The 27,820-nt window shown below is 42.3% G+C and overlaps 1 protein-coding gene across 1 annotated transcript in view; it reads right to left on the bottom strand.

The window, feature by feature from the left end:
* Positions 1–27,820, bottom strand: part of LOC126456626 (sodium/hydrogen exchanger 9B2-like) — a 299,137-nt gene that overhangs the window by 70,446 nt on the left and 200,871 nt on the right. Inside the window, exons 7-8 of the mRNA XM_050092369.1 lie at positions 26,609–26,791; positions 17,947–18,122 (exon numbers count right to left, since the gene is read on the bottom strand). Coding sequence (XP_049948326.1) covers positions 17,947–18,122; positions 26,609–26,791 — 359 coding nt within the window. The remainder of the gene's footprint in view (positions 1–17,946; positions 18,123–26,608; positions 26,792–27,820) is intronic.

Here is a 27,820-nt window from a genome sequence, read left to right as displayed (position 1 = left end):
AGGCAAATTAAAGCGATCCGCCAGAGACGGTGTCGTGAAACGTGTTTTTCATTGGGTTTCCTAATACGGAACAAGAGAGCGATACAAAAATTGCACATAAGACAGTAAGGATCGAACCCGAGCCAAAGGCTGATCAATCTCGAGTGCTATCAACCATGAGAACAACTGATACGAATTGTATCGGGCGGCCGCTTGTATCTGCGTACGCAGCGGCCTGATTAACGAACTTCAATTCTAAATAACGGTGTCACCTATCGAATTTTTTTCATAACAACTATTTCTCAGGAGAATCTGTACTTACAAGCATTTCAGACTGTTTCTGACAGCCCTGCATGTGAAAACATAGTTCAAATAGTATGTAGGTTAATTGTGATCACGTTCTGTATAATACGTAACATACGTTTGTATATTTGTATCACAGAGACATGCAAGAGCAAAATGTGTTGAGATGTGATAAAAAGGGTTTCTCACAAAACGATTGGGGAGGATGACAAAACAAGTGAGCGCGGCTTAAATGTGGCGTGCAGACCTCTGCTCTTGGTTATTACGACGGTTCAGAGGACATAGAGTACAAAGTGAGAGGTGACCGTGAACCACAGGGGCTCGATGGGAAGTTGTCTTCAGCCTCTCTATTGCTGAGTCTACATCATCTATATCTACATATATACCCCGCTAGCCACCAAGCGGTGTGTGGCAAAGGGCACAGTTCGCGCCAAAGTCATATTTCCCCCCTCTGTTCCACTCGCGGATCGCGCGAGGGGAAAACGACTGTCTGAACGCCTCAGTACGAGCTCCGCGTTCATCACTGTCCGTGTAATAACAATGATTTTTGTAATTTTAGTACTGCTGCTTTTATAGCTGTAATTTATGATAGCCTTCTCGTCTTTCTAGTGCATAATACCTAGAATTAAATCCTGGTCCTAGTTTCAGATTATATTTCAAGTATCGTGGAAAGCATATATTAAAAATGGTTATTCTGTTAACCAAGCAATTAATGCATTTACATAGAAATAGGCGCTTCCAAGAACTCGTTTCGCTTAAAATACGACATTTTAATTACTATTTATTAGTTATAAGATCGATAAGGACATGTCAATAGCTTACATAAGAATTTGATTAGCCGAAATGTGATCGCAGTTTTATAAGACCATGTTCAAATCGAATCGTTTGATGCACACCATGATAGTATTCCTTTAGATATTAATTTTGGCATTTTTCTAATGATTTCTGGTTTTGTATGTCTTTTGCCATTTCCACTCCTTTCAACGCAGTTCAGTCATGTCATTATAAAACAAATGCACGCTACAGGAACCTATGTTTTGTGGGAGTTTCCCAGTGCCATTTGCATGCACTGATCTATCTGTATTATTAGCATCTACGTAACTTAAATTTACATGATACTTAATATGAGGCGCGCGCGGTAGCCGCGCGGTCTGGGCGCCTTGTCACGGTCGTGCGGCTCCCCCCGTCGGAGGTTCGAGTCCTCCCTCGGGCATGGGTGGGTGTGTGCTGTCCATAGCGTAAGTTTAAGTTAGGTTAAGTAGTGTGTAGGCTTAGGGACCGATGACCTAAGTAGTTTGGTCCCATAAGACCTTACCACAAATTTCCAAAACTTGAGTCACAAGACACAGCGTAATTCTGACGTACGGCTTGTCTGATTCCTTGGGAGTCACACCTGTAGCCACTGTAATAAAAGCAGCAGACTCAACTGAATTTTTTTCTTTATCTTCCAGTATCGCATGGGTGAGCGGTTCTGGTGGTGTGTGACTCAGCAGACGACAGATGTGCATGTGTTTCCAAGAGAGCACTGCATTGTTTTTCTCTAGGGTGACGGTGAAAACACCGAGTCACTGAAGCAGCCACATAGTTCTTTCGTTCAGTGCGTTGGTCTCATGTTGTTCATGAGCATAATAATAATAAACGAAGATTATTCGAAATATTTATTTGTTATTTAAAAAACTGAAAGAGCACACAAGATAATTATATCTACGGTAGGTGTACATTTGGGAATCTATATTATGAGTGGTGACTAGACAAAATGCCGATTAAAGTATGCCTCAGTCTCATTGTATTCTTTGTGTATTTCTGAACTGTGCAATTGAGCCAAGTTACGTAATGTGCCTAACTGTGGATCGTGATCTCACGATCTATTTACCACAGGATAGACATGCGTTATTTCAACTGCTGCTGGTTGTATGAAATCATAACATATAACGGTACTACCATCTTGAGCAAATCGGGTACTGAAATTTATGACTGATATTACACTGTGGCGACAAATGTCATGGAATATCTCCTAATATCGTGTCGGACCTTCTTTTGCCCGCCGTGGTACAGCAACTCGACGTGGTATGGACTCAACAAGTCGCTGGAAGTCTCCTACAGAAATACTGAACCATGCTACCTGTATAGCCGTCCATAACAGCGAAAGTGTTGCCTGTGCAGGATTTTGTGCACCAACTAACCTCTCGATTACGTCCCAAAAATGTTCGATGGGACTCATTTTGGGCGATCTGGATGGATAAACAATTTTCTCGAATTACCAAGAATATTCTCAAACCAATCGCGAACTATTGTGGCCTGATGACACGGCACATTGTCATTCATAAAAATTCTGACATTATTTGTGAACATGAAGTCCATGGATAACCATTTCCAGTCAATGATCGGTTCAGTTGGACCAGAGGACCCAGTCCATTCCACGCAAACACAGCCCACACCGTTATGGAGACACCACCAGCTTGCGCAGTGCGTTGTTCACAACTTGGGTTCATGGCTTCGTGGGGTCTGCGCCGCATTTGAACACTAGCATCAATTCTTGACAACTGAAACCGAGACTCATCTACGAGTTTCCAGTCGTCTAGGGTCCAACCGAGGAGAGGCGCTGCAGGCGATATCGAACTGCTAACAAAGGCACTCGCGTCGGTCGTTTGCTGCCATAGCCCATAAACGCCAAATTTCGCCGCTTTGTCCTAACAGATACGGTCGTCGTACGCACCACTTCGATTTCTGAGGTTATTTCGCGCAGTGTTTCTTGTCCGTTATTCGATTAAATTTATACAATCGTTGGGAGCGTTTACATGTATACACAGAAACGCACCTTTCCAGCTTTGTTATAGTATAAGGCATCAACTTCGTCGCCGTCTGTGGCTGCCTCACATTAAAATACCTGTGGTTAATATCCAGAAATATAGCGTGTATAGGCATCTCGGTGGACCATAGATACAAAGTTGAGGGCGGGGAGGAAAACTGTAAGAGTATGCACATGAAGTTGCCTTTAGCTAGTATATGTTACATGAAGGCACTTTTATGCAGGAAAGGTGACAAAAAGATTAAAAAACAATTCAGAAAAATACGAAATAAAAACATTAAAAATATGTTTACATAACGCTTCACGCTATTGGCTTTATTTTATTAAACAGGAGAGCTTGGTTCTTTATATTTGCAATTTTTGTCCCCCTTTTTTTATAGCTCTGAAGATGCCCGATAACGACCGAAATATATAATCAACTTTTCTAAATCCCAACACTGACTGAAATAAATAACCTGTTGTAATGTCCAAAAGTTGCTGAATCTGTGCACAGACATTAAGTCTGCCTCATGATAATGGAATCGCAATAAGACAAGAAATTTGCTTCTCATGATTACACTAAATTTTATTCCTTAACTTCTTCCTGAGATTTTCGTGACAGAAATAAAGAAATACAGTAAATGAGATTAAGAAGAAGAAAAGTTATAAAGACGCCAAAAAAGCAACAAGAATCGTACATAAACCTACAACAAGAATGTGCTATGGCAAGTAAAAACTGAAGGAAAAAGACATCCCAGTCACATGGTGTGGTAAGTCTTCCCCCATTAGGAAAATGGACTTAAATAAAAATATTTAATCTTTAGCGAATGTACACCGACCATGTGAATAAATGGAAAATGTGACGAATTGCGATCAGTGAATCACCGTGTAACATTTCCATTCAACGATACACGTTGAATAACAAATATACATCATGTATCACTCACACAATAACGAAAACCACCATGCGTATATCCTTGCGTTTTTGATTACAAGTGAGCTGCCAGTTAATGTCGCTGAGCACTCTCTGTAGTGAATAGAGTTTCTTCCTTGATGTCAGCTGCCAGCGCCAGTAAATGAAATAAGAGGCTCAGTAATTCTTTTCTTCTACCACCGCCACTAATACTTGCACTCAGCCCTCCCATTAACTCTCGCTCACACAAAAGTATGAGAGTTAAAATTTTTCCATGAAAAGAAAGCGTCGCTACTAGAAGCTACTTCTCAAGAACGTAAGCTTCACCGGTAAGAGTAAACAGCCAGAAATACAACTGAGCGAGGTGGCCTACTGAGAAAGCACTTGTAACGCCGGAAATGCATATCCTCCTATTTCCATCTATTGTACTATAATTTGTTTTCCTTATTTTTGTTACCTGAATATATGACGTTTCTGTGTCTTTACATATTGTAATTGTTTTACTATTTGTATATATATATTTATGCATTTATGTCGATGTATAATTGGTTTGTTTCGTAAATATTATTTGTATTTTTACGCTGGGTCTTGCCTAGGGAAAACTGCTATCGAACGATTACATCGATAGGTCGTGTGAAGACTCAAAGTGTGTAGGATCTTTGGTAGTGTTAACTCTGCCGCGTGGCGCGCGGGCAGAGCTGTGGGAGTCTGGCTGGAGTAGCGAGTGGAGCAGGTGTGTTGTGTGACGCTCCCGCGAGTTGCCGCGCTTTCGGGGTTTGGCAGCATGTAATTGCGCTCGACTCGCGATGATAGTTTCTGACATGGTGTCGCGGACGGGAAGCATTAGCTGGCGCACATCAAGAGCCCGTTTCGTCTGGTGACCGTGTCGAGAAGAAGGCGCGCCAACATCCAGCTTCTGCAACAGCGACGACCGACAATGAGTGACTGTCGCCACCTCCTCGATCGACGGCTTCAAACCTTCAATCAACCAACAAGGAAGACTAAAAGCACGTAAAGTTTCAGAACTGTATGGCAGACCTCAGCTTTTCAAATTGTTCCATTTGCCTCGCAAAATTACAGCAACTTAGCATGAACCTTTGTTGCTCATTGTCCCAATTGCATTGCCAAGCAGGGTCCCTTCCTTTTCCGAAATGAACCCGAGTGTCGTTGAAATTCAAACGCCAGCATTAAAATAATATAATTAGATTTCACTGCTTTAATTTCAAAGTTCAATAGCTGGCTACAATATTTAGGTTACACGAGCACAAATTTAGAGTGCGAGTTTTGTTAGCATATTTTAGCTTACCTGTGACTGCAGCTCAGCTTGGTACGTACTAAATTTTACTATTGTTAATAGTTCAGAATCATTTAATTCAAGTTCAAAGTTAAATCTCTTGTTTCTAAATTGCGTAGAGTCAAGTTGCTTTTGAAATGATTGTTGAGGTAGTCCAAGACTAACCGTATTTTACTGGATTTCGATGTGCTTCAGAAAGAAAGCTCACTATTAACTTCAGTCACTAAATTAACTTTCGATTTTCCGGTTTTATTAATTCTTTTGCTAAATTAAGTCAGAGTGTAGCGAAATTTATTACTTCTGACAAACTTTCAGTTTTCACACTACACGTGTCAACTTTCAGTTGCCACGCTTCTAGTGTTAATTATATGTGTAAAAACCTTTCTTTTTCAGTTACTATAGTAATTGTCCTTAGGACTGCCGACCGTGATTTCCCCCAAATCTCAAATATCTAATTACCGCTAGTTAATTGTTAACGTAACGGCCGAACATTTACTTTCTTTATTAACTTTACCCCTTTTCAAAATTAATTTCCACCAGTTTCATTTGCATTTTTCCTTTCATTTAGATGTAACCCTTTCCTCCCTCTTTACCGATAGATTAACTTCGGTGACGATTGCTTTTCCCAAATTTCCATTAGGTACACGCGGTTTAATTTTTCACTGTCATTAAGGTCGATAAGTGAGGGGGGAGGTTACACGTGGCGACCTGGTGACAGGACAATCTTCAAATTTGAGGTTGTTCTGGACACGAATTTTGCATTGTGCAAATCTCGTAACAAAGTACTGGTTACGAAATGGTCGATACGTCAGCGAGAATATTCGTGTGAGGAATCCTAATTAGAGTTGAGATTTTGCATTTATATTGAAAATTATTAAAATGAGTGAAGGCAACAATTACCAAAATTTGGTAGACTTGGATAAGGAACAATCGGTCGAACAGTGGGAAACGCGCACAGCGGTACCCATTGTTCCGGGGCAGGCGGCTAGCATGAAAGATGCGACCGCCGAAACGCAACAAAGAGCAGAAATGGAATTCCAGACTTTAGAAAATGTTTCGGAATCGGAAGTGAAAATCAAATCTGAATCCCTTGATGACGAATACGGGGGGACAATGAAAGAGGAAGCCGCTACGGAAGTAAAACCGGTGGTTTCCGGGAATTTAACTGATTTATTGAATGTTTTGATTAACGAAATCAAGAGTCAATCGGCAGAAATTAAAGATCAGGCTGCCAAGCAAGAAGCTCAGGCTGCCGAGCAAGCAGCTCAGGCTGCCAAGCAAGTAGCTCTGTCTGAAAAAATTGAACGAATGCTAGACAATCAGAACAAAGCTATTAATGTTGTTAACAACAATGTTGAAGTTGTTAACACAAAAGTTGATAAAATCAAAGACGATATTGTCGTGATTAATACCGAAATCGGTAACCTTAAACAGGAAACGATAGGCGTTCAGGCGGAAATTGCGAGCATAAATACTCGTTTTGATTCCGAAATTAGCAGAATCGAGAAAAGTGTAGGAGACGCAGTTGCTCCGATCATCGAGAATAAGGTGACGGAACAAATTCAATTAGTGAGAAAAGAGGATCAACAGAAGGTGGAAACTTTAAAGGCTTTAGTATCCGAAGTAGATACCAAAGTGACGAAGCAGGCTAACACCTGCGAAGAGAAAAAGAGGGAAGTGGAAACGCTTGCGACAACCACTTGCCAAGTGATTACGAGGGTGTCGGAATTAGAAAGGAAACTTGACGAAAAACAGAGCTATGTGCCAATCTGTGCACATAGTTCGGAGTTGTTGACGAAAGAGGAGCGGTTCGACCCCTTGAAAAAAGGCGGTATACACCCGACGGATTTCATTAAAAATTGTGAAAGAGTTTTACCCAGATCATGGACTAATGAGAGAAAAATTAATGCGGTTATTGATGTGTTGGCTGGTGATGCCAAGCGTTGGGGCCTAAACCTCAACATTACGAACCTGACTTTTGACGAGTTTAAAAATTTGTTTCTGGCTGAATACTGGTCAGAGCAAAAACAGCAAAGTGTCTGGCGCATTTGTCGTATCGAGGCCTTTCAATGCGAATTCGCGCGGCTCGATGAAGGAGTTTTGTGAGGGCTGGATCCGCAAGTTGGAATATTTGCGTGATCGCCGCACGGAATCCGAAATAGTCTGGGAACTCTACAAAAAGCTTCCAGATGATACAAAACGCTACGTAGGAAGCAATTACAGGACAATAAATGATTTCCTGGAAAGAGTGGAGGACGAGGACAATTGGCGCAATAATCGCGACAGTGGTAGAGGCCGTGGTAACAACAACGGGTACCACAGCAACCACACCAACGATAACCATGGGAATAATGCATACCGCAACCATGGCAGCAATAACAATAATGGTTCGGACCGTAATAACAATCGGTACAATGCAAATAATAACCGGAATGACGGAAACCAGTATCATACTAGCGTGATACGGGCTGCGCAGAATAGTAATAACGCCAGAGGGTGTGACCAGCAGCCTCAGCAGTATCCGGGGAGCGTATCTGCTGGGACGAGACAGGGAAACCATTAGCCGCGCCGGTGAGGGGCCGACCGGGCGTGGAGAAATTTTGGCGGCCCAATAACAGGAGAAAACCCAGGTGTCGTCGTTATGAAAATTCCGTATGGAATAATCAACGGCGGGAGAGTGTGCCAGTGTTAGGAGAAAGGAGTGCGCCCACAAGTAGTAGATCAACTGTAGACACGGCAGTAGGAAGTACATTCACTGTCAGTGAGAACAATTTAAGTAGTGTTCCGGAAATCGATTATAAAGTGGCAGCTGTAATACCCACAGCGGAACTGGAGATTGAGTTTAAGAATGATTCGCAAGTGTTGAAAGAAGATCAGATGTCGGATAAAACGTCCGTCATCGAGCGAGGAGATGCAGAGAGGGATGAGGTCTGGTTAAGGCAGTTCGGTCGCTTATACGACGAACTAAGAGATTATAGGGGCCTGTACGGGAGAAGTGTTTATGGGGAGCGCGGGCAGGATTTGCCGCGTCTCGTTCCGCAGGAAGATAGTGATTGTGAAGTGATAGAAAGTTCTGGCCCTAACCGGCAGACTTTACTAGAAATAGTTGATGTTAATGGGGAGCACGAGCAAGATGCGTCGTGTTTCGTCCCGCAGGAGTTGAATGTTGAAGTAGTAACGGAAAGTTCTGGCCCTAACCGGCAGACTTTACCGAAAGTTGTAATGGTAGAAGTAGCCGACCCATCCGACGCGAACATCCAGTTTAAACATTGCGAGAGTATTAAGGAGAAAGATTACGAAAATTTTAGTGATAGCCGAACACGATTGGTAGAAAAGCACGTAGATTACAGCGTGTATGAGGTTAGAGCTGACATTATACGGTCAGAAGATAACAGTGTGGGTTGCGCAGATCTAGAGGAAGTAATTGCAGATACTACTGGGCACATGTCTCCAGGTAGATTGGCAGATGAGATCAATCTGATTAAAGAGGAATCAACGAAGGTGACAATTAGTGAATTGATAGCAAAGCAACACTCACTAGTTGACGAGTTACAGGAAAAGGTTTCGGTATTGGAGGCGACGGTACAGACTAAGCCTCAGGACAAACGTGTTGAAATTAAAACTGTATGTGAACAGAGGCTGAAAAAGCCGCCAGATAAACCGGATTTAGGATCAAAGCCGGATGGTTTTTTCTGGAATGACCTGGATGTAGACGAGGATTTACTGTGGGAAAATAAAGAAACAATCGAGGACAAGTGTAGACAGATAGTAGTGTCTGTTAATATGCACGACCTACAACTAAACGTGTTGATTGACACCGGTGCAGAATTGAGTGCTGTATCTGGCAAAATATTTGAGTTACTGAAAGACAGACCTGGCATCGTAGTTATGCCAGTAACATTAGTGAAAATTATCGGTGCTACTGGGAAGGCCAGTAAACCGGTCACAAAACAGATTTTTGTCAACTTCGAGATATGTGGGGCACGATTTGAACAAGAGTTTGTCGTCGTGCCAGACTTAACTACGGAAGTAATTATCGGGTTAGATTGGCTATTAAAGTACCGTGCAGTGATTAACTGCGAAAGCAAAACTTTGACATGTACGTCCCAAGATAAAACAATAGTAGTTAGTTTTGACGAGGCAGGAGACGGTGTGCATAGGCAATACCAGCCTATACACATTGTTAACTGGCCGAATGGTATTGACGTAGGTATGAATCTGAACTACTGTAATGTGAGGAATCTCGGCATTGACAATAGTGTAGAAACTGAATTGGAAAGTATTGTAGACGGTGTGTCAAACGTAACACACGAACAAAGACGAGGCCGACTTTCCCGTACCTATTGCCATCACAACCATAGGGCATGGGGCAAATATGTAGCAGTATTTGAGAGAATTATGAACACCTTGAGACATGAATCGACGGGATTTTCTCCAGAGGAAATCCTGTTGGATGACAGAAGTAAAAGTTTAGTGGAAGAGGTAATCAAATTCCCTCCATGGATTGACATTAGTATTGGTGTGAAAAAAGATCGTTTGCGAGAAGTAATGAAGCTTAAAGCCGATGCTCGCATACGTCGTCATGACGCTAAAGCGCGTTTTGCTAAGTTTGCGATCGGAGACTTAGTACTTGTAAAAGCTCATGAGAAATCGAGCGAGATAGACAATGAAATCTCTAAATTTAAGTTTGTTTATAATGGACCATATAAAGTCATTGGTATACCTCACACAAATGCTTATTGCTTAGAGTATCCAAGCTCTGGAAAACTATTAGGTATACGGAACATTGTAGACCTGAAATTGTACCAACCTAGGATTGATTAATACCACAGAATGGGTAATGTGTACAGTATGTAAAATAGAGTGTAAGATTTAACGATTTGCTAGATTGCCATGCTTTTGACTGACCAAGGTCATTAAAGAAGTTGTAATTAATAAGTAATTAATTTTGATTAATCAATTTAATTTTAATCAATTTAACCATGATCTAATCAACTGAAAAATCCAAGCTGCTAGTTTTTTTCAGCTGAGTCACAGTAGATTAAGGAATGTAAATATGATTTTGTAAATAGCTGTAAGATTCCATAAATATGTGATTTACTTGTCATTGCCGATGTACTTAGACGCTGTTTTAAGTTTCAGGCTAGTACATGCGTGTGATGATGGACAGTGTTGAGTTATCCACTGTGATAGTGTTTATGGACTCCTTGAGATTACTCGGGAGTGAGTTTTACCGAAAGAATTCAGTGAAACGGACGTTCTGGAAATGTCGTTACAAGGGCGAGAGAGATCAAGCGTGCCGCACAGGCGGGCGCAACAATACTGGCGGGGCGGAACCGTTGTCGGCTCTTGTACCGCTGTCGGCTCTTGTGCCGCTGTCGGCATTCTTTGTACTTGCGAGTACGGAAGGCGGAGTTGTTTTTCTTCCCGGACAGCTGATATGAAAGAATTCTGTTGTCAATATTTATGTTTTTGTCGATCTGCTGTACATTATTTTCTTGTTTAGCGTTAAGTGCACACTCATGACGAGAATATTAATTATGAAAAGTTTATATAAAATACATATTCTATGTAATTAATTATTAATTTGCGTATTTTGATACACCTGTTTTCTATGACCATGTAATCTGATTAATTTTGTAAATAGTATTCCATTTCTTGATACTGCTAGGAATTTAGATTTTTAGAATAGCTAAACCATTTTCTATGTTTTCTATGAATTTTAATATGTTGTCAACCTGTTTTATTTTGATCAAGATGACAGAGTGGAATAAGATTAGGAGTGTCTCCACTCAATTATTATCGTCTAAAGATTGGTTTATGGTTAATTAGGCGAATGCTAAATTTTGTTGATGTTTTGAGCATATGCATTTCCGCTGTTTCTTTTTTTTTTTGGACATTTTCTGAATCTGTTTACGTTACACGAACATCCTCAGACAATGTGGGGCACGTGTAACGCCGGAAATGCATATCCTCCTATTTCCATCTATTGTACTATAATTTGTTTTCCTTATTTTTGTTACCTGAATATATGACGTTTCTGTGTCTTTACATATTGTAATTGTTTTACTATTTGTATATATATATATTTATGCATTTATGTCGATGTATAATTGGTTTGTTTCGTAAATATTATTTGTATTTTTACGCTGGGTCTTGCCTAGGGAAAACTGCTATCGAACGATTACATCGATAGGTCGTGTGAAGACTCAAAGTGTGTAGGATCTTTGGTAGTGTTAACTCTGCCGCGTGGAGCGCGGGCAGAGCTGTGGGAGTCTGGCTGGAGTAGCGAGTGGAGCAGGTGTGTTGTGTGACGCTCCCGCGAGTTGCCGCGCTTTCGGGGTTTGGCAGCATGTAATTGCGCTCGACTCGCGATGATAGTTTCTGGCATGGTGTCGCGGACGGGAAGCATTAGCTGGCGCACATCAAGAGCCCGTTTCGTCTGGTGACCGTGTCGAGAAGAAGGCGCGCCAACATCCAGCTTCTGCAACAGCGACGACCGACAATGAGTGACTGTCGCCACCTCCTCGATCGACGGCTTCAAACCTTCAATCAACCAACAAGGAAGACTAAAAGCACGTAAAGTTTCAGAACTGTATGGCAGACCTCAGCTTTTCAAATTGTTCCATTTGCCTCGCAAAATTACAGCAACTTAGCATGAACCTTTGTTGCTCATTTTCCCAATTGCATTGCCAAGCAGGGTCCCTTCCTTTTCCGAAATGAACCCGAGTGTCGTTGAAATTCAAACGCCAGCATTAAAATAATATAATTAGATTTCACTGCTTTAATTTCAAAGTTCAGTAGCTGGCTGCAATATTTAGGTTACACGAGCACAAATTTAGAGTGCGAGTTTTGTTAGCATATTTTAGCTTACCTGTGACTGCAGCTCAGCTTGGTACGTACTAAATTTTACTATTGTTAATAGTTCAGAATCATTTAATTCAAGTTCAAAGTTAAATCTCTTGTTTCTAAATTGCGTAGAGTCAAGTTGCTTTTGAAATGATTGTTGAGGTAGTCCAAGACTAACCGTATTTTACTGGATTTCGATGTGCTTCAGAAAGAAAGCTCACTATTAACTTCAGTCACTAAATTAACTTTCGATTTTCCGGTTTTATTAATTCTTTTGCTAAATTAAGTCAGAGTGTAGCGAAATTTATTACTTCTGACAAACTTTCAGTTTTCACACTACACGTGTCAACCTTCAGTTGCCACGCTTCTAGTGTTAATTATATGTGTAAAAACCTTTCTTTTTCAGTTACTATAGTAATTGTCCTTAGGACTGCCGACCGTGATTTCCCCCAAATCTCAAATATCTAATTACCGCTAGTTAATTGTTAACGTAACGGCCGAACATTTACTTTCTTTATTAACTTTACCCCTTTTCAAAATTAATTTCCACCAGTTTCATTTGCATTTTTCCTTTCATTTAGATGTAACCCTTTCCTCCCTCTTTACCGATAGATTAACTTCGGTGACGATTGCTTTTCCCAAATTTCCATTAGGTACACGCAGTTTAATTTTTCACTGTCATTAAGGTCGATAAGTGAGGGGGGAGGTTACACACTGGACTCGTATTCGAGAAGATGATGCTTCAAATCCCCATTCGGATATCCAGGTCTCGGTTTTCCCTTATTTCCATAAATTAATTATTTCCATAAACTAATTATTCCGTGATAACTCAAGATGGATCCAATCAACCTATACCTTCTTTTAGTCAACTGATGTCACAAAGATCTTTTCTCTTGGACCTGATTCGGGACCTCTTTATTGATCATTCGAACCACCTAACTAAAATTCAGCTTCGCAAAAGCTTCTACGCCCTTTTTGATTTCACTTCCATACAAGGTTACATTCCATACAAGTACTTTCAGAAGAGACTTCTTAACACTTACGTTAGATGTTAAAATGACTATATTTTCAGAAAAGCTTTTCCTGTTAGTAACAGACTGAATTTTATATCTTCTGTGCTTGTGACACATTCAATTATTTTGCTGCCCAAAGAGGAAAACTCGTCTTCTACTTATAGCGTATCATTTCGGAATCTAATTCCCCCATCATCGTCTGATTTCTTGTGTCTGCTGTCCATTACCCTTGCTTTATTTTTCTTGATATTCATCTTATAAGCTCTTTTCAATCACTATCCATTCCGTTCAAATACTCTTTCAAATCATTTGACGTGTCTGACACGAGCACAATGTCATCGGCAAACCTCAGTGTTTATATTTATTTTGCTTGAATTTCTAACCCCTTTCCAAATTTCTCCTTAATTTCCTTTCCCGCTTGGTCAATGCACAAATTGAGTAACTTGGGACACAGTTCTCAACTCTGTCTTACTTTCCATAGCTGCTTCCCTTCCATGTTATTTGATTCTTATAACTGCTGTCTGGTTTGTGTACAAGGTTTAGATAAATTTTCCCTCCCTGTATTTTATCCCTGATACTTTCAGAGTTTCGAAGAGTGTTTTTCAGTCAGAATGGTCAAAAGTATTTCTAAGTTTACAAAAGCTCTAAGTGCTGGTTTTGTATTTCTTCAAGCTTTCTTCTAAGATAAGTCGCAGGGTCGCTACAGCCTGCCATGTTTCTAAATTTCTCTGGAACTCAAACTGATCTTCTCCTCTGGTCGACTTCTACCAGTCATTCAATTCTTGTATAGATAATAGGTTTTACGGATTAAAATGTTAAATTGTGGGCACAGAGCACACGAGAAGAGAAGTGTAGTTTCATCTTAACAGGGATGACTAACAGAAACAGTCCCCACATTTCCTTGAATGACAACTCGAGTGTAAATCTGAAAACTTGCAAACCATGAGTTTCGACGAAAAGTCTGAACGATTAGAGGTCCCTTTATTGCCTAAAAGCTCAAATTACAATGTCACCTGATATGACGTAGTTAAAACTTGGGTAAAATAAATCAAATGGTCAACAGGGATTTGTGACGCATCCCTCCCAAAAGTGAACTGCAAGCTTTCCAGCTGCATGACCTCATTCGGCGGAATTTCAGAAGTCACCTCGAGGAGATACGACGATTTCTGCATAGCATGTAAGTCGTTCAGGTGTACAGGCTATCAGTCAATTGTAAATCTGACGGTGGCTACTTTAAAGCCATTTCATCGTTCATTGTGTAAGATGTCATGAGCACTTCGCGGATTAGCAGACTCGAGCCATTCAGACCTGTCACTTAGTCCTTGACACGCGCGGATCGAATCCACCCTTACCAACTGAAATCGGGACTCATGTGACCAGACCACAGTTTTCCAGCCATTTAGGGTCCGCCTGGTGTGGTAACGAGCCTACGGGTGATGTGCTGTCGGCAAAGGCACTCACGTTGGTCGTCTGCTTCCATAGCCCATTAACGCCAAATTTCGGCGCACTGTCCTAACGGAAACGTTCGTCGTTCGTCCCACATTGATTTCTGAGATTATTTCACGCAATGGTGCGTGTCTGTAAGCACTGACAACTCTACGCAAAAGCAGCTGCTCTCTATTGTTAAGTGAAGGCCGTCGACCCCTGCGTAGCCCGTGGTGAGAGGTATTCTCGGCACATTCCTTACTCTGTGGATCTCGTAATATTGAATTCCCTAACGATTTCTGCAATGGAACGTCCAGTACCTTTAGCTCCAGCTACCATTCCGCGTTCAAAGTTTGTTAATTCGTGTTGTATGGCCATAGTGACGTCGGAATCCGTTTCACAACAATCACCTGGGTACAAATTACAGCTACGCCAATGCACCTGCCCTTTTATACCTTGTATCCGCGACACTACCGCTATCTGTACAGGTGCACATCGCTGTCTCATGACTTCTGTCACCGCAGTGTAAATTATTGGTGACTTTTCATGTCAGATCCCTTCACGAAATGTGCGCAAAAGTGTTAATTTGAAGTGGCGCTATTACAAAGTTGTGTGCGGGTATCTCTTCAGTAATTACCGTATAGTTGTTTCACAATACGTGTTTTTGCAGTTTCGTCAACAAAGTGCACTTTAGTGCGGAATTGTAATTTTTCTGCATAAAAGAAATATTTTGTTAATAATGGCAGCCGTAATACTACATCATTCAGTTTCTGTGCTAAAACATTTTTTATCGTTTGGAACTATTTGTAGCTTCGTTATGATGTGCACTAATATTTAAAGTCATTAAACATTTTTGAACATCTTTAATATGAGGGATAGCAGTCGGTTTGGTGGTAAGGTGTGTGCGCACCCCGCTTCTACGAGGTTAACATCGAAATGGGTGCCTTGTTTCTGCACCCATTAGCTACGCTGTCAAAATGTTAAGTGACATACCGATTGGAGTCTTGAGGTACGTTACACTGTGCCTATTGCCCAGATGAATTACATTTTTCACGTTGGATTATTTTTTATGTGTCTGGAAGGCATCTAAACCCAAACCATAGATATAGACTGACATAGCTTGTATTTTATCTTGTACAGTACTTTAACGTGTCACTTTAATATCTTTACTCCGCTCAAGAAATTTTGTTACTTGCTGTAAATTTCTACATGCTGTTGCTTCATGACGGTTTTGTATGGTCTGATAATTTGAGGATGTTTGGCTTTTGAAGTCGATTACAATCTAGTTAAATTGACGAAATTAATGGAACTAGTGCGTTTTAAATTCATGCTTATGTTTGTTACCCTCCGTTTGCTCATTGTGAGATAAAGTTTTATCAAAATATGCCCTTTAATATGTCAATATTTTCGTGATGTGTCAGCCTTCTATTCTTACAAGAGCTTAAAGAGAGCTGAGACGTTTACACTCGAAAATATTCCACTATTAGACGTTTCCTGCAACAGTAATTGATATTTAAAGTACGTGGCATGCACTTCTGATCAACGTAACAACGAATATTTGTGTAAGAAATGTGCACTTTCTTAAAGAACGAAACTTGACGATTCCAAACACTTCGTGGAAACCGATTTTTTGGTTAAACTAGAAAACGTGTGTGATTTCTTTGAAAAGCTAAGTGCGTTGAATCTGTTCCTGTAAAGTCTCAACCATTTTAAAATGAACCGAGAAAATTTCAGCCCACAGAAACAACTGCAACTATAGCAAAAATAAATTAATGAAAATAGGATCGATCTTTTTTCCTTTAATGCACCTGTTTGTAATCTCCAACGCAGTTAATTTGTCTTGTAATGCATAATCTCTTTTTGAAGGTCACCTATCTCAGCTCATGAAATAAATCGAAAAATACTTTAAAGCAGCTAATATTGAGAAATTTGTAAGGATTCGAGATTCATTTATAGCAAAATCTCCAACTTCTGTAGAAGAAAATCTTATTGACTGTTTTGCGACAGTACGCTAAAGGCATAACTTCGTAGATGAAACTTCAAGTTTTTTGGATATAACTGGAAGATGAATACCGGTATCCGTTGAGTTCAATGAACATTAATTTTATCTTCAGTATTTTATTTGTGTGGATCTAAGCTTTTGGTGGTCGCTATAATAAAGAGTGAATCTGGTACGAAAACTAACATGGAGCAGGAATGGTAGCTGTATTTAATCTGATTCCAAGATTTTAGAAGTTGTGCAGTGAACAAAAGGTCATTCATCCCATTAAATGTACTAATGAGAAATCTGTTGTATAACCTGCTCATTGATTCAAAATTACTTGTGCGATTTATTAGTACATTTTTAAAGTAACGTGGTCGCATCAACTGCGTACTTCATTGCGTTAGATAGACCAATGTTTTAAGATGTTATAGAGGCTGAACTCGAGATCCACCAATTAAGTTTCGAAGATTATTAAAGAACATATTCTGAATATTCAGGTATAAGGGATCCATGGTCTGCGTTGGTTTGTTACAAATGAGTCCCATTTCTCTTCATTTCTTACCTCCACTTATCTTTATATCTGTATTGTACTGAAAATAGAAAATATTTTCTCAACAGTGCGAATGTCGGTGGTATGCTCTGCGTGTATTACAGGGAGACAAACTCGTTTCATTCACTCGCTGTACTTGCTATTGACAGCAATGAGCACTTGATTCTTAGCAGTCAAGCTTGCATAGATATTGCTCGAATGTGTCTGTTTTTCCGTCAGTGTTAGTTGTACGTTAACAATTATACAAAACGGTATGGATACACTTCGTGTATGGATTCACAGAACGTAGTGGAAGAATTTAACAACGGCGCTATGCTGAGCTGACTCCACAGCGACTAAATCCACATCAAGTTGTACATGTTTCGTCCGAGGGTTGTTGCAGTAACCTGTGTTTCGTGTTTTACGGCTTTGGTTATTCCCTATTACAAACTCTTCTAAAGAAAGGGGTGATTAAGGCAACAAAGCGAATTATTTCATTATGACTGAAGAGACACCGGAGACCACAGGCTCCATTTACCAAAATAGTCAGGAAGTATTTTTGAAAAACCTCCGAAATTTTGTCAGTGGAGTTGGGGTTCACCTTTTATTTTTGAGATAACCTGGCCGCATCAACGACACACTTCGCTGCGTGGGACGTCGCGGAATATAAGTGGAATATTAAGTACATCAGGAAGTAAAAAAGTGTGAGGATCACTCAGTTTTGCAAACTTGTAATGCCAAGATTTAGAAATAAGTCGTCAGTCGACTCCTTACTCTAGGAAGAATGTTACCTTCCGAAAAACTGGTTCCTTATTTCTCATAGTACCGACTGCCCCTTATTTCTCCTTGTCTTAAATTCAGTTGCTTACCTTGCGAAAACATGACGCTGAGCACGACCCCGAAGACTGCCACGGACGCGGCGTCGTCTATTCCGGAGATGGCGATGATGAGCGTGGGGATGCCCTTGGCCACGCCGTAGCCCTTCACTCGCAGCCTGAAGAGGCAGGGGACCACCACCGCTGGCGAAACGGCCGCCACCACAGACCTGGCGGAAGGCACACGCGAGTAACGTGTCTGCTGCCTTGTTCTGCCCCGAATCGGGACCCTGAAAGCAGCTCATCAAAAGGAAGTGACGTCGTCCTCAGTTGCTTTCCACCTTACTACCAGTTTTCAATGATCGAATGTCAGAGAAATCCATGGTTCCCCTCTGAAGGGACTGCCCATTCCCATTTTAGACATGCACAGCAAGGTATAGCGTTCCATGATAAACTTCTATGTTTTGAAGTTGTGTTAAAAGATTATTCGTCTGCCTCTCTGCGTATTTGTGGTGTCATCCGAAGAACGAGTTTGCATGGCGAAGCTGGTACCTCGTGACGGAACCACAAATAAGCTCTTTTATATGTTCATCCGTCTAATCGGAGGTGTGAGGGACTTCGGCCTTTCACTTATCTAACCAAATGGAACACCTATAGCCGCCCTTACGATGTTATTGGTTATACGGTTACCGGTTTCGGTGCTTCAGTACACCATCTTCAGGCCTTAACTGACGCTGATTGGATTAACTCCAATGGTATACATGATTCTGTTAGTGGCCAGACTACCTGTAGCAACGTTGTTGTGTCTCCAACCATCAATAGTGGTTGGAGACACAACATCGTTCTTACAGGTAACCTGCGAAAAACCAGTTCATAGACGCTAGCCACTGATAGAATCGTGTATACGATTGGAGTTAATCCTCTCAGCGTCAGTTAAGGCCTGAAGATGGTGCACTGAAGCACCGAAACTGGAAGCCATATAATAAATAACATCATATGGACGGCTCTAGACGTTCCATTTTATTATGCAAGTAAGGGCAGTCGCTGACAGATGCAGCGACGAATGAGATACGTCGGCGTAGACACGCCCTCAAGGGTTCTACACGCCAGCGCTACAGAACGCCCACGAGGAAGACAGCTCGCGGCACGAACGTCGGGAAGATACGCCTGAAATCACTCTCTCGCTCAGCTCAGCAGGCAAACTGCGTTTCTGTACCTGCTAACTAGTAACCGGGTATTTACGTACAAACGAGAATTACATTTTATACGGAAATCAACTATTATGGAGTCTCACTTAGTAGTACTATAACGATCGGCCCACAAATAACTTATTACGGCTGTACTGTACACAATAAAATTAAAATCATTTCATAATGATTATCTGTTGCACGAAGGCCGGCCGCGGTGGTCTCGCGGTTCTAGGCGCGCAGTCCGGAACCGCGCGGCTGCTACGGTCGCAGGTTCGAATCCTGCCTCGGGCATGGATGTGCGTGATGTCCTTAGGTTAGTTAGGTTTAAGTAGTTCTAAGTTCTAGGGGACTGATGACCACAGATGTTAAGTCCCATAGTGCTCAGAGCCATTTGAACCATTTTGTTGCACGAGGCACCACATCTTCTGTGAAATGAGGACTGTTAAGGAAAAAAGACTAAATGCCATAAACGAGCCGTGTTACCATTTATGTCCAGCATAGATCGTAAATTACGGCATACTGCGAAGTTGTGATTTTGTTGTACTACAAGTCATTAGTAAGACCATATAACAGCAGATTCCAATAGAAGATGTAATTCTCGCTACGACATAAACACCCGTTTAAAAGTTAACAGGTTTAGAAACGCGTTTTGTCTGCTGAGTTGAGCAAGCGAGCGAGCTCAGGCCAAACCTGGTGACGTACTCTCTGCGGCCTGTACAGTGCTTACTTACGTCACAGCGGAGTACCGCCCAGCCCTACTCTGCAGTCACCGCTGAACAGGACAGCATCTTCTCACTACAGAGCCTGCAGTACGATAGTTACATGAGATAGAACTATATAGCAAAGTTTATAGTCAATTGTACTCTGAGAGAAGAGACTGTTTTTTCTGTACTGTATGAAGTGATAAGTTAGCGTTCAATGACAGTGACAAATATACATGACATTCCTGTGGACATGGATTTTTACACAATTCAGTATTTCATCTTGTGCTAGTTGTAACAAAGTCATCTAATATTTTGTGTCTGTTGTAGTATCATCTCTGCCTGCTCCAGAAGCAAATCTAAGAACCTTCACAGTGTCGACAAGTCTTTCTTCATTCATATTGATTAAACACTTGTTTGTCATGATATGCCTTATACACTGTATAAGGTATTATTCAACGCCTGTCCATATGATTCTTTCCTTCCACCATCCCTTACACTACAGGTTTCAGCAACGGCTTATAACTTAGAGTGTGTACAACCATTCCACCTCTGTGAATCATTAAGTACTGTATAAAGTAATCTCTTTCGATAGTTCCTTCTGGGGTATCTTAATTTGTTATCCTGTCACACTAATTGATATTCAGCAACAGTATCCTGTAACACCATGTGTCAAAAGCTTCGCTATATTTCTTTCTGCCGTATTGTCGATGTTTCGCACACCTACAGAACTGTACTCCAAAAAAATTTTTCGTGAATACGTTTCTGGTATCAAGGTCTATATTTTTGGACGTTAGCACCTGTTTCTATTTATACGAGTAGACAGCCCTTTCGCCCCGTGTAAACCTTGTAGCGCCTAGAACCGCTCGGCCGCACCGGCCGGCAATCTTACAAGGGCGAACTGCAATGTTTGGGAAACGATGTTTGAAGAAATAGTCCACAAAAATAGGCTAATGGCTTCCTCCTTCATCACAACAACTTGCCGTGCCACACCTCGCTTTTGATTCGCGAGATTTTGAGCGGAAAAAATGTCCCTGTCTACCACATCCACCTTACTCACCAGATTAAACACCATGCGACTTCTGACTCTTCCCAAAAATTAAAACCGTGCTTAAAAAAATTGACACCATTCCTGACATAGCAACAGAACGTTGTTCCAAAAGAAGCCTTCCAGGAATGCTTCTAGTCGTGGATTCAACGTTGGAAGAGACAATTGCACTGGTAGCTAAGAACAGTACTTTGAAGTAGATTTCATCAAATTCCATGTAAGCTTATTACTTTGTTTCTAATAAAATTATTCAAGGTATTTCTTGATCAATCTCATACGTGATGTGGCTGTACTGTTGTGTTCAGTGGAGTGAACATTACGTCTCTCAGACAATGGTCGCATGTAGGCCTTGAGGTCCTGTATGATGCTGCACTGCTGAACACATCGATTTTTTAGATCTAGGGAAAAATTAGATAGTATAAATGTGTTTAAAACTAGTTTTTGCCTGAAGTTCTTAAGGTGTTTTGGGACATATGATGTTCTTTCCGTTCTAACGACCTCTATGTCAACGGGACGTTAAACCCCAATCTTCTTTCTTTCTTCCTGACGTTATTTTAATTTATGCTGCTCCTAAAACATTTAGTGTCGTTGTCTTAACAACCTGTGCTTTCTTTTTAGATCTACGATATTTTTTCATTGGTGAAAAGTTCGCTGACAATGTACTCCGTTATGAGTCAAGCATGAAAAGACGCAGAATTCATGTAGAACTACTGCTGTGGAACGGAAAGACTCCATTATTTGATGTCAAAAAACGAAATTAAGATTTGCGTCTTGGTGGTTAATTGTTTACGAAAGCACACTGTTCACTGTCTTATGAGGCCATTGTGACTTTCCGTCAATGCGAAATATATCATTAGTATTTCTGGAGTATCAATCAGTATCCCTCTGTATGTGGAATCCGAGGAAGCGACGCCACCCTGAGACAAAGAAGGCACTTCCCTCGTTCCCTGTTTAACCACAATACGACTGAAAAGGCACGAAAGCTCGGCCTGCGGAAAATCGCTAGTTTGGCACAATTGTAACTACTAGACGTGCCCTAGGAAAAGTTGCAGCAGCTTCTACTATTCTCGCACTTCTTGAAGACACTCGTGGTGTTAGCCGGTGGGGACTAGCTATACCTCCACAAATCGAAGAAACTCGACCGGCACTGATAGCTTTCCGTCGCTTCAAACCTAGACTCACTTCGTTAGCAGACAGCTCTGAGCTTAGCGCGTCATCTGTCTTTGTATATGAAAGAAGACGCTGCACACCGAGATAACGTCAGAGGAAAGGAAACTCGACACAACGGAGACATCTAAAGCGTACACCGTCTTGCGACTATTGTCGGCTCTGCTACTACCATCAGCGAATCGTCGAGTGCCATTCTGAAGCATGCAATTAACGGGCATCTCAGCAGGCGCGGACGCTACAGCCTGAAATGCCAACCCTGGCCTACGTACCACACTCACACTGAGACGGATGATGTTAGCCGCTAGGACTTCGCCATTCGTGTTGTGAAAGCGCACAGGCACTTTCTTCCATTGATGTCCCAATGACCTCACTTCATGAGACACTGTGGAGAGGGCAGTTTAATCCAGGATATTTATTGGTGCAAAGACTGGTAATCGGAAATTTTACGGCGTCACATGTCCTTTCCTCTCCGGCGAAATACTCACAGTGAAAATTTCATTGACATCCATAATTCGAACTGGCTTTCCTCCGAGTTGAATGCCACGGCACCAGGGTGGATTAACGACGTCGTCTACGGAGGAGGGCGAGAAAATGGAGTAGTGTGCGACCATTAATTTTCTGTATTTGAAGGAGAACAACATTGCAATAATTCGTGTTGATTTTCTGAAATTGCACAACAGCGATACATCATACGATCGAGGCGAAATGGGAAAAGTGGGGATGAGTCATGGATCAGTTCACAACAACTTGCAAGACATTGTGAACAAGTGAAGGTAATCACTCGCTGGGTACCGCGAACAATCACACCGATTCAAAACGCCCGTCGAATCGAGGCAACAGCCGAGATGAAGTGGTGTCAGGTCAGTCCACACCCACTTAATCAAATGGTTCAAATGGCTCTGAGAACTATGGGACTTAACATCTGAGGTCATCAGTCCCCTAGAACTTAGAACTACTTAAACCTAACTAACCAAAGGACATCACACACATCCATGCCCGAGGCACGATTCGAACCTGCGACCGTAGCGGTCGCGCGGTCCCAGACTGAAACGCCTAGAACCGCTCGACCACCAGCGGCCGGCGCCACTTAATCCTCACGGAGGAAAGCTGGTTGCATCGTTATGACTGCAAGACAAAGAAGCAAAGCAAACAGTATGAACCTCCAACAAATAAGGCGAGAACCCAACCATTAGCGGTCAAAGTGATCCTGAGTGCTTTTCGGGACTGGCAGGGTGTGTCCGCTCGTAAGGGCAAACTATTGTGATAGGATTCGACTGTAATATCTTGACAACGTTATAGAAGGCTGTCAAGACGAAGCATAGCGGCAGGCAGTCCATAGGGATGTCTTTTCTCCACGAGAAAATTCCAGTGTCAATATTTTGAGCAAGGCTGCAGTACAACAACGGTTACAGAACAGCAGGAATAAAGGCCAGCCAACAAGTTGCAAAAAAATGGTGGTTTTCAAATAATCTTGACCACGTTTTCGACGGATCTAAAACCGTCTTCTTCATAAGGACAGACAAACTTCACATTAACAATTCACTCAGTAAAAGCTGTCTCCATATGACATTTATCGGCAACGGTCTATATGTCAAAATTAAGGCCCCTGGTGCTACAGGTCGTTGATTCTAGGGGCCTTAATTTTTACATATGGACATAGAGACCGTTGCAGATAAATGTTGTGGTGTCACCGCCAGACACCACACTTGCTAGGTGGTAGCCTTTAAATCGGCCGCGGTCCGCTAGTATACGTCGGACCCGCGTGTCGCCACTATCAGTGATTGCAGACCGAGCGCCGCCACACGGCAGGTCTAGAGAGACTTCCTAGCACTCGCCCCAGTTGTACAGCCGACGTTGCTAGGAAAGGTTCACTGAGAATTACGCTCTCATTTGCCGAGACGATAGTTAGCATAGCCTTCAGCTAAGTCAATTGCTACGACCTAGCAAGGCGCCATTTATACTTTGCTATGTATCTAATGAAGCACGTACAGTAACAAGACCAATGTTCGCCAATTGTGGATTAAAGTTAAGTATTCCAGCAGCTACGTACTTTTCTTTATAGCATTCATTACGTATCCTGTTTCAGACCTCACGCCAGCCTGCGTGAGTTTAAGCGCGTGCCTTTCGGTTACCCGTCACTGTGGATTGGCTGTCTTGCCAGTCCACAACAAATGTCATATGAAGACACCTGTTACTGGGTGAATTGTTAATGTGAAGTTTGTCTGTTGTTCTGTGGAAGACGGGTTTAGATCCGTCGTAACCGTGGTCGAGGTTATTTGAAAACCATCAGTTTTTGCAACTGGTTGTTTGTCCTCTATTCTTGACATTTCAGCGTATTTTATATAGGCAACAGACACCCATGCAGCTTCTTTGGACTACGAAATGTTGATCTACCTCCTGTATTCTCTTGACATTGCACCCAGTGACTTCTTCTTTCCTCACATGAAGAAGCCGTTGCGTGTCAGGCACATCCAGAGCGACGGCGAAGCGACCTTCGAGTTTGAACATTCCCAAACAGCCAAAATGCTGACTTCTTGAACCGAAGTCGCAGTCAAGTCATCTATCGTTGGGAAAATCTGTCACACTGAAGGGTGAATATATGAAGAACGAGTAAATCCATCACCAAAGATCACGGTCGCGGCTTGATTTTGCGAAGTTGCATTATCAAAGGCCTCTTTCTCCACCTCACCTGGCGCGCTGTGCGCTGCTCACAAGGGAGACAACACATTTAAACCTCACACCAGCGTGCTGCCGGGCGAGCTCGCTCTTTCATCGATCGCTGTCTCTGATGAGGAGCGCCACGGCACATCTTTTCAAGCAGCCGTACTCAGAGCTTCGCATCAGATTCCGTACATTTATAGACTTAATCAACACTGGTACGGAAGACAACAAATGAAGGTAGCATTACGCTACTAAGAATTGCTAACATCCAGAGACTATCAAAACGTATCAGCACTGAAGACTATTTGTGTCTATCGAGAACACTACTCTCACTGCTTATACACTACTGGCCGTTAAAATTGCTACACCACGAAGATGACGTGCTACAGACGCGAAATTTAACCGACAGGAAGAAGATGCTGTAATATGCAAATGATTCGCTTTTCAGAGCATTCACACACCTACAACGTGCTGACATGAGGAAGGTTTCCACCCGGTTTCTCATACTCAAACAGCAGTTGACCAGCGTTGCCTGGTGAAACGTTGTTGTGATGCCTCGTGTAAGGAGGAGAAATGCGCACCATCACGTTTCCGACTTTGATAAAGGTCGGATTGTAGCCTATCGCGATTGCAGTTTATCGTATCGCGACATTGCTGCTCGCGTTGGTCGAGATCCAAAGACTGATAGCAGAATATGGAATCGGTGGGTTCAGGAGAGTAATGCGGAACGCCGTGCTGGATTCCAACGGCCTCGTATCACTAGCAGTCGACATGACTGGCATCTTATCCGCATTGCTGTAACGGATCGTGCAGCCACGTCTCGATCCCTGAGTCAACACATGGGGACGTTTGCAAGACAACAACCATCTGCACGAAAAGTTCGACGACGTTTGCAGCAGCATGGACCATCATCTCAGAGACCATGGCTGCGGTTACCCTTGACGCTGTATCACAGACAGGAGCGCCTGCGATGGTGTACTCAATGGCGAACCTGGGTGCACAAACGGCAAAACGTCATTTTTTCGGATGAATGCAGGTTCTGTTTACAGCATCATGATGGTCGCATCCGTGTTTGGTGACATCGCGGTGAACGCACATTTGAAGGGTGTATTCGTCATCGCCGTACTGGCGTATCACCCGGCATGATGGTATGGGGTGCCATTGGTTACGCGACTCGGTCACCTCTTGTTCGCATTGACGGCACTTTGAACAGTGGACGTTACATTTGAGATGTGTCACGACCCATGGCTCTACGCTTCATTCGATCCCTGCGAAACCCTACATTTCAGGAGGATAATGCACGACCGAATGTTGCAGGTCCTGTACGGGCCTTTCTGGATACAAAAAATGTTCAGCTGCTGGCCTGGCCAGCACATTCTCCAGATCTATCACCAACTGAAAACGTCTGGTCAATGGTGGCCGAGCAACTGGCTCGTCACAATACGCCAGTCACTACTCGTGATGAACTGTGGTATCGTGTAAAAGCTGCATGTGCAGCTGTACCTGAACACGTCATCCAAGCTGTGTTTGACTCAATGCCAAGGTGTATCTGACGTTCTTACGGGCAGAGGTGGTTGTTGTGGGTACCGATTTCTCAGGATCTATGCATCCAAATTGCGTGAAAATGTAATCACATGTCAGTTCTAGTACAATATATTTGTCCAATGAATACCCGTTTATCATCTGCATTTGTTCTTGGTGTAGCAATTTTAATGGCCAGTAGTGTAACTCACCACCACGAAGCTACAGCTACATTAAGTTATGTATATCTCAGCTATTAAGTGCACATAGTGTGAATAAACTTATTAGTGTGTTATCTTTTAGTAGGCGCTGATGACGTTTGTTAGCCAGCTCTACTAGCGACATATCATAAAACCTGATGCCTACCGTCGCCTGCTGTCCGTGCGCCTATGACTGCATGAGGCAGAGCGCGCTCCTTGACTCACCCGAGCAGGAAGGCCCAGATCCAGGGCAGGCCCAGCAGCAGGGCCGTTGCCACGGTGACGACGGCGCACTCGGCCACCCAGGGCACCAGCCCCAGCTTGAGCACGTGCACCGCCAGCCGCCGCAGCGACGGGGGGTCCAGGTCGAGGCCCGCGCGAGTCAGGATGATCACCAGCGCCACGTGCCTGCCGGCATCCAGCTACGTGCAAACAATCTGCCGGCGTGTGGCGCACACATCTACGTCTACGTCATCATTTGTAGCGGGTGGTCAAAAATATGGAACGCCAAAAACGCAATACATGGTCATGCTAATATGATATGGGTAAATGGTTGGTATTCAAAACAGCTTCCATTCGTGTCGGAACGGATAAACACGGGTCCTGTATGGTTTTCGATATTATCTTCGTGCAAAATAGTGGAAAGTTCAGGTAAAGATGATGGGGATTGATAGCGACCAGGCACCCTGCTCTCCAAAGGCTCAGTAATATTGAGAGCTGGTGACTATGGTGACCAGGGGAGGTGTGACAATTCATCCTCGTGCTGACAAAACCATTCCTGGACGATGTGAGCTGTTTGAACAAGGGGCCCGTCGTCTTCGATTTAACCGTTACCATTGGAGAACAAACATTGTACCGTGGGTTGGACCTGAGCATCCAGAATGGTTCTAATGGCTCTAAGCTACATTGCATAAAGTACACAAATACAACAGTGCCCAAAGAAATTCTCTCTCAGAGACAGTGCGATGTATACACATCGATTTCACAGTAGAAAATTACAGAAAATAAACGTTGCATTGATTGCATTTAACATTCAATGAGCAATAATTACAACCAGTTTGTTAGCAAATCTTGCTTAAATGACATTATGTAAATACACAGGGAACAAAAATACGTGTTGAGAAATAAATAAATATTACGAGATTTGAAATTATGTTGATATATGATGACTAGTTGAGAGTTTAAATTAATTTAATAGTTTTATTAATATGTGACTGAACAAGCTTCTATCATAAGTGTGATGCTTATATCGGATTACTGACTGCATCTTGTTTCTCTTCGAGTACTCAGTCTTAAGTATTATTTGAACTGTATTCGATCGGTATGAAGGAGAGTCACGTTTAAATAAGTTGTTTCTAACATCGTTTTTTACCATAGAGCATCACCATCCCAAGAATCTTTCACCATAAGGGGGAATAAAGAGCCAAAAACTTAAGT

The sequence above is a fragment of the Schistocerca serialis genome, chromosome 2, assembly GCF_023864345.2.
Source record: "Schistocerca serialis cubense isolate TAMUIC-IGC-003099 chromosome 2, iqSchSeri2.2, whole genome shotgun sequence".
Classification (NCBI taxonomy): domain Eukaryota; kingdom Metazoa; phylum Arthropoda; class Insecta; order Orthoptera; family Acrididae; genus Schistocerca; species Schistocerca serialis.
This window is presented reverse-complemented; position numbering and strand designations above follow the sequence as displayed.